General features: G+C 32.1%; 2 protein-coding genes across 2 annotated transcripts; one reads left to right on the forward strand and one right to left on the reverse strand.

Annotated features, from left to right (window-relative positions):
- Positions 1 to 6,781: 6,781 nt before the first annotated feature.
- LOC125820080 (NDR1/HIN1-like protein 12) lies at positions 6,782 to 7,481 on the reverse strand. Its single transcript, XM_049499495.1, has one exon. It carries the CDS (start codon positions 7,382 to 7,384, stop codon positions 6,788 to 6,790), a length of 597 nt encoding a protein of 198 aa, XP_049355452.1. The 5' UTR covers positions 7,385 to 7,481; the 3' UTR covers positions 6,782 to 6,787.
- Positions 7,482 to 9,470: 1,989 nt separating this feature from the next.
- Positions 9,471 to 12,813, forward strand: LOC125820070 (uncharacterized). The gene is made up of 6 exons (XM_049499486.1): positions 9,471 to 9,603; positions 10,606 to 10,939; positions 11,018 to 11,234; positions 11,314 to 11,851; positions 11,928 to 12,026; positions 12,282 to 12,813. The coding sequence occupies exons 1-6, from the start codon at positions 9,570 to 9,572 to the stop codon at positions 12,536 to 12,538; spliced, it is 1,479 nt and encodes a 492-aa protein (XP_049355443.1). The 5' UTR covers positions 9,471 to 9,569; the 3' UTR covers positions 12,539 to 12,813.
- The last annotated feature ends 920 nt before the right edge of the window (positions 12,814 to 13,733 follow it).

Consider the following 13,733-nt stretch of genomic DNA (forward strand, 5'->3'; position numbering starts at 1 on the left):
CGTTGCAAAGGAGTAAAAAGTTCATAAAAAGTAATCAAAGGATAAAGGCATTTATGCACATGAGGGACGTAAATGTATTTTTAATCAGATGTTTCAAATTCAAATCGTAAAAATAATACTTTAAGATAGTGTTTTCTTATTGGATCGCATTTTTTTGAGAAGGATAATCGAACTATGAAAACGTTCTTCGAGTTATGAGAATGAGATCACTTTTGATAATGGGACTTTTTATCACAAATCCAAATTAGTCGATTCGGAAGGGAAATACCTAACATTAGATGAGAAATTTTGAATAAACAAAGAACCTATTTCAATTTCTTTTCATTGTTTATCCTTCAATGAGTTGCAAGACTATTGACTTAAATTGCTAAAAAAATGTACACTTGATCAATGGAGGTGGAAATGGACCTAAGGCTCTTGATAGGCTGATTCTTAGGTTAGTGTTATAGTCCAAGCTTATGATACGTATTGTTTGTTTTAGCCCAACTGACCCTATGAAATATGAGTGGCTTGAATATGTCATTACCGAGCTCAAAAGTGTTCATACCATATAAATTTATATCCTGCTTTATAAACTCTTCATTTTTCATGAGTACTATTATATATTTTGGTCTGAAATTCATTTAAAATATCATATACATCATGTCTTTAAAATCTTATCAACCTAAAAAATATGTTAGTTCTTCTCTTTGATTTGTCCTTATCAGCTCGCTATTTATCATGACATCAAATAACTAAATCTAAAGTATATACATGTTACTGCCCCCACAAAACTGAGATAAACTTAAAAAGGTATATTTCTGAGAAGTTGAAGACTTAGAATATTTTTCTATGTCTCAACTCTCTCTTTCATTACTAAATACAAGCAACAAATTAAAAAGGCAGCCCTTGGATAAATCATTCTCTATTCACGTAGGGTTCAAGGAAGGGTCGTTTTTTAAGATATGTGATGTAAATAGTCTACTTTAAAGTAAATATTAGTGACTAATTGCACAACTCAAATTTATGACCAGATCACACACAAACAAATATAAACAAAAATTTGATCCTTAAAAATCATTTTGTATTCACAAATGGTTTGAGGAAGGATCACACCCTTTTGTAGAGTTCAGAGCCTTAAAGGGAAAAAAATTTGAAAAAGGGCACATTAAATTTTTTTCTAACCAAAAAGGGCAAAATCGCTATTGACGCAACGATTTTGCTTTGACGCCGTTAACAGATCAAAATTGCTGCTAGGGCAGCGATTTTGTCCAATTTTTTTTTTTTCAGAAAATCGCTGCCCGTGCAGCGTTTTTTGTGAAAAAATAATTATTTTTTTATAGAAATTGCTGCCATTCGTAATTTTTTTTATTTTCTAAATCGCTGTTGTTGCAGCGTTATTCCTTTTTAAAAAAATAAAATAAAATTCATGCCTTGGTAGCATTTTGGTGGAATTTTTTTTTTTTTTTGTGATTTTTCTTTTCTGAAATTTCTGCCTACTAGTCAACATCAAAATGACTAAAAATTTCTCATTTAGAAAACTCTGTCAGCGATTTTGGTGAAATCTTTTTTTAAAAAAAAAAAACAAAATCACTGCCTTGACAACGTTTTTGGTGGAAACTTTTTTATTAAAAAAATCTCTGCCAATTGGTGGAAATCTTTTCTTAATATTTTTTTTATTAATATTGCTGCCAAGGCAGCGATTTTGTTTTTTTTTTTTAAAAAGAATTTTCGCCAAAATCGCTGCCAAGGCAGCGTTTTCTAAAACAAAATTCTTTTAGTCATTTTGATGTTGACTAATTGGCAGAAATTTCAGGAAAAAAAAATTCCACCAAAAAGCTGCCAAGAAAGGGATTTTTATAAAAAGGAATAACGCTGCAACAACAACGATTTTGAAAATAAAAAAAAAAACGAAAAATGCTGCCATGGCAGCGATTTCTATAAATTTTTAATTTTTTTCGCAAAACCGTTGTACGGGCAGCGATTTTCTGGAAAAAAAATATGGACAAAATCGCTACCCTAGTAGCGATTTTGATCTGTTAATGGTGTCAAAGCAAAATCGTTGCATCAGTAGCGATTTTACCCTTTTGGTTAGAAAAAAATTTGATGTGCCATTTTGAAATTTTTGTCAATTTTTTCTGCCCTTTAGGCTCCGGACTCCTCTTTTGTATGTGATATAAAATTATGAATAATCTACCTTAAAGTAAACACTAATATGACTGATTACACGACTCGAAGTTGTGACCTACATATCACACACAAACAAATATAAACAACAAATTGATCTTTAGAAATCATTATGTATTTACGCAGAGTTTGTTGAAGGATCACACCTTAAGGTTACGATATAAACAATGTAACCTAATTTAACAAACATCATGACTACACGACTCGAACTTGTGACCTACCGATTGGACCAAACATTTATAAACAACAAATTGATCGTTAAAATTCATAGTGGACAGAGCATTTTCCCTAGAAAAACATGAAAAAAAGCTTACACACAAAATTACAAAGCAAATGGTTCTATTTTATTTAATTTATGTCTAATCAAAGTCCCCATGCTCTAATGCTCTTTCTTAAAAGGTCTATTAGAATTTCAACGAGTGGTAGTGACAAATGTTGTCCTTTTCCCAAATTAGAAAATATTCTTCATAGGCCTTAATTTCTTTTTGGTAATTTTATTACATTAATTTTTCTGAAAAAGCAACATCATGTGTGTGCATCAACTTTATTATATAATAAATAGTACTAAGTTTTTATAAACCAACCAGGTCAGTTGTGACCTTTTTTGATAACCTTAAATAGGCAGCCATATTAATTGTATGCTAACATCAACAAAAAAAAGATTTAAACAAACCATCTTGCTTAGTGCATTTTTGTTCAATTTAATGGCCATATTATCATATCACACAGTCATTTGTATGTTTATTTTGTACATATTTATAATTTCTATTGCTCTTCAACAATTTGTGTTGGTAGATGCATCAAGGTCATTTTCAAGATATCCTCCACCTCCTCCTCCGGTCGAAATTACACATCGAAAGGTAAAAAGTCTGTCATCTAATAATTTTTCATTCAACGGTTCCAAAAGCAAGTACGAAAAGAAAGATATACCATATGTCACTCCTGGACATAGCCCGGGAATGGGGCACGATACTCCTCCGAGTTCCTCATGATTAATATGACTATTTTATCGAAGGGATATAAAGGGAGACAAGAACTACAATCAAAGTTGTAGAAGGTAGAAGTACTACAAAATTCATTTTTGTTTTTTTGGTTTTTTTAGTCCAAAGGGTAAAAGCACAAAAATGAGTGTTTCTTTTATTTCTTCTAAAATTGTTGTATTTTTATTTTTGTTTTGTGTGACTGTTTTCTTACCCTTTAATTAATTAAGTCTGTTTTTATTTCTTTCTTTTTATTTTTCTATTGGGATATAGAGAGTAATCTTATTTGATTTATCATGACACAACTAATATACTATGTCCATTTGCTATCAAATATATACAATACAAGATTTAGATCGAGTTAAAATAAATTTGAAGGTATTAAATTCGAATATAATTGGATCGCGATCATATGATATGTTATGCAAACGTAGAAATATATGCAATAATTATAACGCAACAACATACAAATAGCTTGTGCATGCAACACCCATAGTACCACAAACTAATTAACCTTCTCTAGTGTCATACACTATCACAAACAAGGTTTTTTTCCATCGTGAATTAGTGTAATATTCGTGTTATATAATATGATTTTCCACTTATCATTTTCCGTAGAATCAGCTCATTGGAAAAATGCACGGTTGGAAATAAATTCTCACTGAAATAGTGGGATACTTCCTAGTTCTCTTTCATATGATAAATAACATTATTATTTTTTCTTTTTTAACTTTTTCTCACTGATTTAATCAAATATCTATGGAAATACCCACTGAACATGTTTCATGACACGACTCTGTGCCCTAATTAAAGTGAAGCTCGGGACTCATCTTGATCTTCATTTTGCCTCAATAGCGCGACTCCAACTATGTCGTATATTTCATGTCAATGTTTCAAACGTTAACTAGCTAGCGTACTTCAATTTTCTCATATTTTATTGGACTAGATACGAACATTACTCGTGTTTTGTGCTCGTTAATTCGCCATGCAAGCAACTTGGGCTAGGATTCAATTTAGGGCAAATCACATAAATCCCACTAGTTTAGGTCTTAATTATTAAGATTCCCAATAGTTTCAAATATTACTTCCTCTACCATATTTTATGATTAGGATACATGAGTCTGAATCCATGATATACATGTATCTGTCGAATTTTAAAATTGAGATACAAAATTTATTTATTTAAATTAATTGGTTGTAACTTATTTCCTTAATTAGAGGAGTAATTGAGGATTTTCAAAATACATAGATAATTAATTTCATTTTATTATTCTTTGAAATAGTAAATTCATTAATATTATTAATATAAGATAAAAACATGTATATCTTGGTAATGTAATTTGATTATTTTCAAATTATTACTCTTAAAATAATAAATTCATTAATTTGATGTATCTATTATCAATATATGATGAATCCAACAAACTAAACATTTAGATACATGAGTGTCATACAAGTACATTCATATGTATCATAGAAGTATCTAGCATTAATTTCATGTATTTGTTATACGTATCTAGTATTAATTTTATATATATATATATATATATATATATATATATATATATATATATATTAATTTCATGTATCTTTTATATGTATCTAGTATGAATTTGATGTATCAAGTATCAATTGCATATGTTATATCCAAAAACATGTATCTCGAATACACAGTAAACATATACATCTAATTATGTGTATCTAAATATGGAATATACAAAAAGAAGAAGCATATACATCTAATTATGTGTATCTAAATTTCATACGTTATATCCAAAAACATGTATCTCAAATACATAATAAGCATATACATTTAATTATGTGTATCTAAATATGAAATGTAGTTGAAACACATGAATCTATGAACAAATCACGACTGTAGAGTATCTGTCGTATCATTAATATCATTGTGTTGTTAAAAATCATGTATCCGAAATTTAATATATAGTGGATACATATACATGTTCAGATACCCCTTTACTAAAAATACAACTCGAATCTTAATTAAGATTACTACTTATTGGATACACATGTTTCAAGGGCTATATCAAAGTAATATTGGTATTACCACATCCATATCACAGTAACCAAAGAAAGTCTTAGAAGAACACCAGCAAACAAAAACTCTCAACAATATTCCCTTTGATCCTTTTGCACTGTGACATAACATAATCAAAACTAAGATCCATTTCTTTCGGAGACAAACAATCAAGACCCACTATGAATTGAAAGTTTTCTCTGTAGCAGTTACTGTGATTGAAACTCGTGATAAATGAACAATACAAAATGATATTTTGGTTCAGGAGAATTTGTGGTGATGATATCTTGAGAAGAAGAGAGTAGATTAACTATTGTTGAAATGAAATTGTATGGTGAAATTCTTGAATCAGAAAGGAGGAGACATAACTGAGTGATAAACATGGGAGGGGAGAATTAAGAGATAGTGGTTGATTTGGAGTGAAAGAGTTATTTAAGCAGATAATTAATCAATAATAGTTTTAAGAAATATGGGTATCTAATAGTATTTTCAAATAATATATTAATATATGGTATAAAATACTAAAAGTGGTAATATATGTAATTGTTTAAAAGTAAAGATATATTAGTATATATAATAGTGATGTATGTCTAATAAGGTAGTTTATCCTTCAATTTAAGCCAATGTAAGGATTATTGTGGGCTGAGATTGAAACTATGGGCTTTTTAGTTAGGTTAAGTGTTAAAAAACATGACTTCCTAATATTGTGGGCCGATCGAATCATCATTGACTTTAGGAAAAATTACTTAAATACACAACACTTCTTTACCTATTCTCAATATTTCCCTATTCTTTTACTAAAATACAAAAATCCCTTATTTTCCCCCAATTCAACTTAACCGGATACTTTATTAGTTTAAGTATCCGCCCGTTATTAATTAAAGTATCCGCACAGCTATATTATGCATCCGCCCGTTAATTAAGTATCCGTGCTGCTAACAACTTAATAATTTAAGTATCCGCCCGTTATTAATTAAAGTATCTGCGCTGCTATCTTATGCATCCGCCCGTTAATTAGGTATATGTGTTGCTAACAACTTAATAATGTAAGTATCCGCCCGTTATTAATTAAAGTATCCGCGCTGCTATATTAAGTATCCACACTGCTATATTATGTATCCGAAAAACACTAAAAAAAGAGATTTTTGGTAATTAATGAAAGAGTAGGAAAAGGAAGTAATTTCTTTCTTATACTATGTCATTTGCCTAATTTTTACACTTGACTTTATTTATTAATGTCTGCGTACCTAACTACACAAAGAAATTGTCTTATAGCTTTACTAATAGAGTAACTCTTTTTTTCATCTTCTGAATATAAATAATTATTATTTTAAATAAACAATGAAATAATTGGATTCAAAATCCAAGTCAAACAGGCTTATTAATATTTCCAAGCTTAGAAAAATAAAAAATTGTAGAAAACAATAGAAATAAATTAACAAACACGTACTATATTAACTTCTTAATGAATCTCATTACATTAATCTAAAGAAGTTCTAGGATGTACAAAAAGGAAAACAAGAACCATTAACCATGTATACGATATAACTTAATTACACTGACGATGTATATAACATAAAACTTAGTCTGAATTAAACACGAATTATCTCGATTTGGTGTTACATTTTGGGTAAATAGTTCTTCCATCTAATGGTAGCTTAAGCTTACAATTAAGATGCAACCAGAATTTAACAGAACCAACTAACCCTAATCTCCATCTAGTCCTTGAACTTCCTTTAAGATCAAGAACTACTAGTCTTTGATTTAATGCCACCTCAGCATTTGCTCCTTCCTGTGGAGTCAACGCGATCGACGTTGACTCCACAGGATAATATAATGGGATTGTACTATTTTTAGATACATCAAAAGGGTCAGCTCTTAAATATGCAACTTTCACATCATGAAAGTATAGTGTATAAATTGTCTCATAGAAAGTTGCATGGGCTTTTACATTGTCATTTTCAGCATTGATCACAATTGACACCTTGATTGATAGGAGATTAGACATGTCATAGGCAAAAGTGTCTATATTTGCACTTGCCACACTCATTTGTGGAACTTTTGGCCTAACAATGATGAATCCGATGAAGACGATGATGCCAGTGATGATCACGGCTAGGGTTATGAAGGTGCAAAGTAGGGCAACACACCAAATTAAAGGGTTGGTGCGTCTTTCCGGGCCTAAAACGGGCTTTGGCATTGTTGGTAGGACGGATGAATAGGAGGGAGGTGAAAAAATACCTAGTTGTTTGTTATGTTCTACGAATTATCTGTTGTTACTGCTCTCGTTGCTTGATGATTTTGGCATTGGGAGGACGGACGAGTTGGAGGAGCAAGCAAGAGATCAACTTTGTGTGATTGATCTTGTGAAATAACGTTGCTTGTTGATCTGTATTTTACAAACTATTTGTTGTTACTGCTCTCATTGTTGATACGATAATCTGAGTAGACAATTCTCTCTTTTTTAATGTTCTTGATCATGAGATTCATAATCAATGCTATTGAATCTGCGATATCATCAATTCTTGAAATAAGAGCTCTAGGAAATCATGATAGAGTAACAACATTAGAAGAAGTCCAAAGAAATATTTTTTTCCCCTCTTTGGATAGGTGCATGTGTTGAAGTATACTTAGTTATAATTGGTGGAGAAGGTTTTGGTATCTTCTTTTCCTTAAGATAAAGTTTTCTTTATGAAAACTTGTATATTATGCTTTTCTCATTTTAGGTGAAAAATTATATACCTAGCTTGCAGACAATATACTTAATTTGCCACTTTTTGTTGGTTCTAAAAGAAATCTTAACATGCACATTTGCATACACACAAACACACATACAAAGGGTAATATGGTCTTTTTCCAGGCTTACACTAATTTAGAAGGTTACATAATATCATCGTTGAAAAAATATAGATATATATTTGTTTTAATAATACATCTATATTCTAGAAATTCTAAATTTGTAATTAAAAAAAAAAAACATACTTTATGTGATTGTCAAGATGGTCCAATTCACAATGATCGCTTCAAGTACAAGGACGTATCAATAAAGTTGAAGTAAAGAAGATAAACTTTTATTGAACTTGAGATCATAATTTCAATTTAAAAAATATATAAAATCGACTCATAATTTTATATTTTGTAAAAAAAAATAAAAAATTCATCACTTTAAATTTTGCAAAAACAGAATACTCATGCATGCTTGACTTGAAGAGATTATCCACCGTGATTTGCTATTTAGTATGACGGTTATAAAAATTGAGAATTTTAATAATTTTCATAATCTTTTTATAGTTACGAGAACAAAATAGTATATAAAAAATTCAAATCACATGTATAAACTATAAACAAAACTGCAGCTTTAAATTGATCTAATTTTAAATGATGATTTTATTGACCCAAGACCAAAAAAAAAAGGTTTGATACATTGATTTGGTAACAAAACGAAAAAACAAACAAAAACAAAGGAACTAGACATTAAATTTATCTTTGCCCAAGAAACTATTCCCTCTGTTTAAATTTATTTGTCAAATTTTAACTTGATAAATTTATTTAAAAAGTAAAAATTAATTAATATAATGAATTTATCATTTTTATTTTTATTAATAAATAAGTTCTAAATATATTTATTCACCATATTCTTAAAAAATATTTACTCAATGTAAATAAATTGAAAATATAATAAAAAGAAAAGTATATTTTCTAAATTATCAAAAATGACAAATAAAATTAAAAAATATTTAAAAATAAAAGTGAACGAAAAAATAATAAATAAACTATAAAAAAAGACAAAATTTTGTTTCGTCAATGATAGACAAATAGATTGCCAAATCGTCAACGTAATTAATCATTTCCACCAAACTATTTTGTTTTCATTAACACCCCCAAAAAATCTATGGCTGTCAATCTCCTAGTGACAAAATGGTACCCTCTTGTGTTAAATCGGATACGAAGTTTAAGAAATAAAAAGATATTTTTTATTATATTTATTAAAATTAGGGATATGATTGAAATTTTAAATACACATCTTAACTAAAATAAGGTCTTACTATTATTCTCATAACCTCAATTTTTTTGGTAATTTTGTATACCTTTTTAGCTTACGTGGTATCCAAACATCTCTCACTCGCGCCAACTACGGCGAGTCACGGAATATGCCACGTAAGCCAAAAGGTGTACAAAAATTACAAAAAAAATGAATTTGGAGAGGTAATAAAACCTTAGTTAATAAGTTAAAGTGTATCTCTGAAATTTCAGTCATAGTCTAAAGGGTCCCTTAAAATTAGTCGAGACTGACAATTTTTTCTATTTTTAGTAGTAGTATACTAGTGTACTAGTGTTTCAGTATCCAATTTTCTACAAGCAAATATTTGGAAGGTTCTGTAGAAATGGCACTATCCCTCCCAAATCTGTTTCCAAAAGGTCAGTATTTTTTTAAAAAAAAAAAATAATTTCATCTTTGAAGTTGATTTAATTGTGTTTTTTTTTAAAAAAAAATTGTGTTTATATATATATATATATATTGTGTTTTGGGTACTTTAGAGTATTGATTTGTTCTTGATTTTGTAGTGTTCGATCTGTTTTGGGAAATGATTGTTCTTATTGATTTAGCTAATGTTGTTTGGTTAATTGACTTTTAGGTATTATTTTCAGATTTGATTGATTTTGATTAGTTCTAATGAGGCTAAAAGTATGCAAATAATAGTCCATGAGATAAATGAATCAACAAGTATTTATTAGTGAAAAAAAATCAATTTGATGTGTTTGGTGATGAATACTAGTTGTTTTAGTAATTTGATTTGCTTAGACAAACAATAAGTCATTTTTTCCATGAAATTTAGCGTTGTTGATTCGAAATAATGGAGTTTTATATGAGTGAGATGTTTAGGGAGAGAAAAGGGGCAATATAGTTCCTTAGCCACGATTCTGCTATTTGCTGCAATAATCTAGGATGAAATAGAAAGAGTAAATACAATTTTCAATACTTTGTAGTAGTAGTTTTAGGTAGGTTTAAATCCTCGGTTGGGAGTGATGTGGGGCGATGATGGAATCGTTGAATGTTGAGAATAAGTACCCTCCTATCCCGACTTCCCTAGAGCTTCCGGAATCACAGCCTACACAGCGACGGGTTCTCTGGCCCTGCGGGGTTAGAGTGACAGAAGGTTTTTTGTGAGCTCGTATTCCAACATGTGGAAGTGCAGTGAGGTGTGAAGGTCATGGCGAGAATGAGCCATTTATCATTAAGATAGGTGTCAAGTGGAAGTGCAGTGAGGCATTCTAACAGACCGGTAGACTTGAACCTTGTTCCTACATGGCATGATCAATTCGATCAGGCATTAACCATCTATTTTTATTGTTCAAATCTTTTACAACACGAAAAAATTAACCGTTATGGTCTTAATCTAATTATATGTTACTTTTCAGGTGATGCTTATGGGACAAAGTATTTTGAGATTAAAACTAAGCCAAGTCAATTGAAGCTTTCCTTTAGCTATAGAGCCAGAGCAAATGCAGCTCTTAATTCTCGTTCGAGTTCTGTTGAAATCCCTCGTCAGTGGTACAATCTAGTTGCAGACCTTCCAATCAAACCCCCTCCGTCGTTGCATCCCAAGACGTTTCAGCCTATCAAACCGGAGGACTTATCTCCGCTTTTCTGTGATGAGTTGATTAAGCAGGAGGCAAGTGTCGAGCAGTTTATTGATATACCAGAAGAAGTTTTAGACGTCTACAGTCTTTGGCGCCCAACCCCTTTGATTAGGTTCGTATTCTGTTCTTTTTTTTTGAAGTATCAACTTTCATATCGCGAAAATTCTTAACATGTGGTGGTAACATTTAGAGCAAAGAGGTTGGAAAAACTGCTTGATACACCCGCACGAATATATTACAAGTATGAAGGTGGTAGCCCGGCAGGGTCACACAAGCCCAACTCTGCTGTTCCTCAGGCCTGGTACAATAAAATGGGGAATGTTAAGAATGTGGTCACGGAGACTGGGGCAGGTCAATGGGGGAGCGCGTTGTCGTTTGCTTGCAGCTTATTTGGTCTCAATTGTGAGGTAAATGTGTCTATAGTGTTTACGTGTTCATTTTCAATGAGGGGGTTCCTCTGCCCCTGATCTAGAATTTTTAATGCAGGTATGGCAAGTTCGAGCTTCGTTTGATCAGAAACCTTATCGTAAAATGATGATGCAAACTTGGGGTGCGAAGGTGCATCCTTCTCCTTCCGACCTTACAGAGGCAGGTCGGGCTATTCTACAAATGGATCCTTCAAGTCCAGGAAGTTTAGGAATAGCTATTTCAGAGGCTGTGGAGGTTGCAGCTAAGAATACAGACACAAAGTATTGTTTGGGAAGTGTTCTCAATCATGTTTTGTTACATCAGACCGTTATCGGTGAGGAGTGTATAAAACAGATGGAAGATTTCGGAGAGACTCCAGATGTGATCATCGGTTGCACCGGGGGTGGATCTAATTTTGCAGGACTTGCTTTCCCGTTTATCCGGGAGAAGCTTAAGGGGAAAATCAATCCTCTTTTTAGAGCGGTTGAACCTACAGCTTGCCCCTCGTTGACGAAAGGTGTATATGCTTACGACTATGGAGACACAGCAGGCATGACTCCTTTAATGAAAATGCATACACTTGGTCATGACTTCATACCGGATCCCATCCATTCCGGTAAGCCTTTGTCGCGTAGGATGGTTAAATTTATCCCCCTTTACTACTTCTTATAAAGATTTGAGTTCATTTTCAGGGGGTCTCCGTTACCATGGCATGGCGCCATTGATATCACACGTCTATGAACTCGGATTCATGGAAGCAATATCAATTCCGCAGATTGAATGCTTCCAAGGTATCTTTACTTCCGTCATATTAAGTACTCACTTTCGCCATTTTGACATTTAGTATATAATGAAAAGGCATAATACAGAGCCAACCCCTTAAACTTGTCAAGATATTCCATTCAGACACTCGAGCTAAGTCATGTTCCAATTAGACACTTTCAGTTCAAGTTTGGGAAAAACTTTTGCATGTGTTTTCATTCGTCTATTAAGTTAACTTGATAAAATATTGTCCAAACGCCAACTATGTAATTTTTCCGTTTCAGGTGCTATTCAGTTTGCAAGGTCTGAGGGGTTGATACCGGCACCAGAACCAACGCATGCTATAGCCGCTACTATAAGGGAAGCTCTAAGATGTAAAGAGACTGGAGAATCGAAAGTTATACTCATGGCAATGTGTGGACATGGACATTTTGATTTGTCATCTTATGATAAGTATTTGCAGGGAAGCTTGGTTGATTTGTCATTCTCAGAAGAGAAAATCAAAGCCTCACTCGCCAAAATACCCCGACCAGTGTCATAAGTTGATCCAAATCGAGGAGACGATGAAAACAGGAGGTATGTCGTGTACTTTTCTCCACGAATAATGTTTTCCTAGTTCAGCCAAGTTGAAGAATAACATGCTCCCCAATCTTTTGATCGAATAGTATTCGATAGGATTAGTTGTGGTTTTGTAAGTTGTTGTGTGACCTTCAATATTTCGAGTTGCATGTAATCGTCTATTTGATTGACTTGACAACAATGAAGGATCTGGGAGTGGCATTCCATCATTTTGTGCTAAGTATTTGTCGATTTTTTCTTAAATTTTCGATATCTACTAATGTATCGTTCAATATCTTTTCATTGGACATACTAGCTGAGGTCTCATCCTTTGCAGATGAGCAATGTTATCTTCATACAATATTAGAGTTGAACTTATCTGGAGTCGGTGAAGATTTATATAGTCGATACTAATCATGTGTTTGAGATTAAAGATAGTAATGTTGCTGTTGTTGTGATGGGCATCAGACACCTTCTTAGTGTAGCAGTATTGTAACAAGTGTATGTAGGAGGTTCTCTTAACGGGGTGAGGTTATTTTGAGAAAACTATGTTGGCTTAACCTAAAGAATATATATGGAGTGTCTTATTCCAACAACTGGTATCAGAGTTAATGGTCGATGAGACGAGTATTGAGATGGTGGAGTGAATAGCATGGGCTTGGTTTACTACCTTTACCATAACAAAGGTAGCTCGGAAATGCACGTGCAAATAAAGAAGCTAGCTCTAAGCTTTGTTGGTCATAAATGCTCGGTCTAGTAGGTGACACATATTGAATCTTGGAAATTGACTCGTGGATCATGGTGATGGACCGCGTTGAACTTAGTTCGAGGGGGAGATATTGGGTGCAAAAACAAAGTCCCATATTAATAGTGATCAAAAGATTTGGTAGCTACATATAAAGTATATGAATACTTTTAGAGCTCGTTTTGTTGGGGAACAAGTTATTTCGAGGTTAATTATCCACCCTTAATGTGAGAATAACAATAACACTACAATTTTAGGATAACTCGATAAGTTATTACGCGATTTTATTCCAATCAAACATAGGATAAACTCATTATAAAATTAATTTCAGGATTAGTTATCCCTTATCCCTCGTATCAAACAAGTCCTTAATGGCGTGAGGTTTTCTGAGTAATCATGCAGACTTGATCCAAAACGAACAAGAATGTTAATG

Source organism: Solanum verrucosum, unplaced genomic scaffold (genome assembly GCF_900185275.1).
Source record: "Solanum verrucosum unplaced genomic scaffold, falcon-dt-bn FXZP01000229.1, whole genome shotgun sequence".
Lineage (NCBI taxonomy): Eukaryota > Viridiplantae > Streptophyta > Magnoliopsida > Solanales > Solanaceae > Solanum > Solanum verrucosum.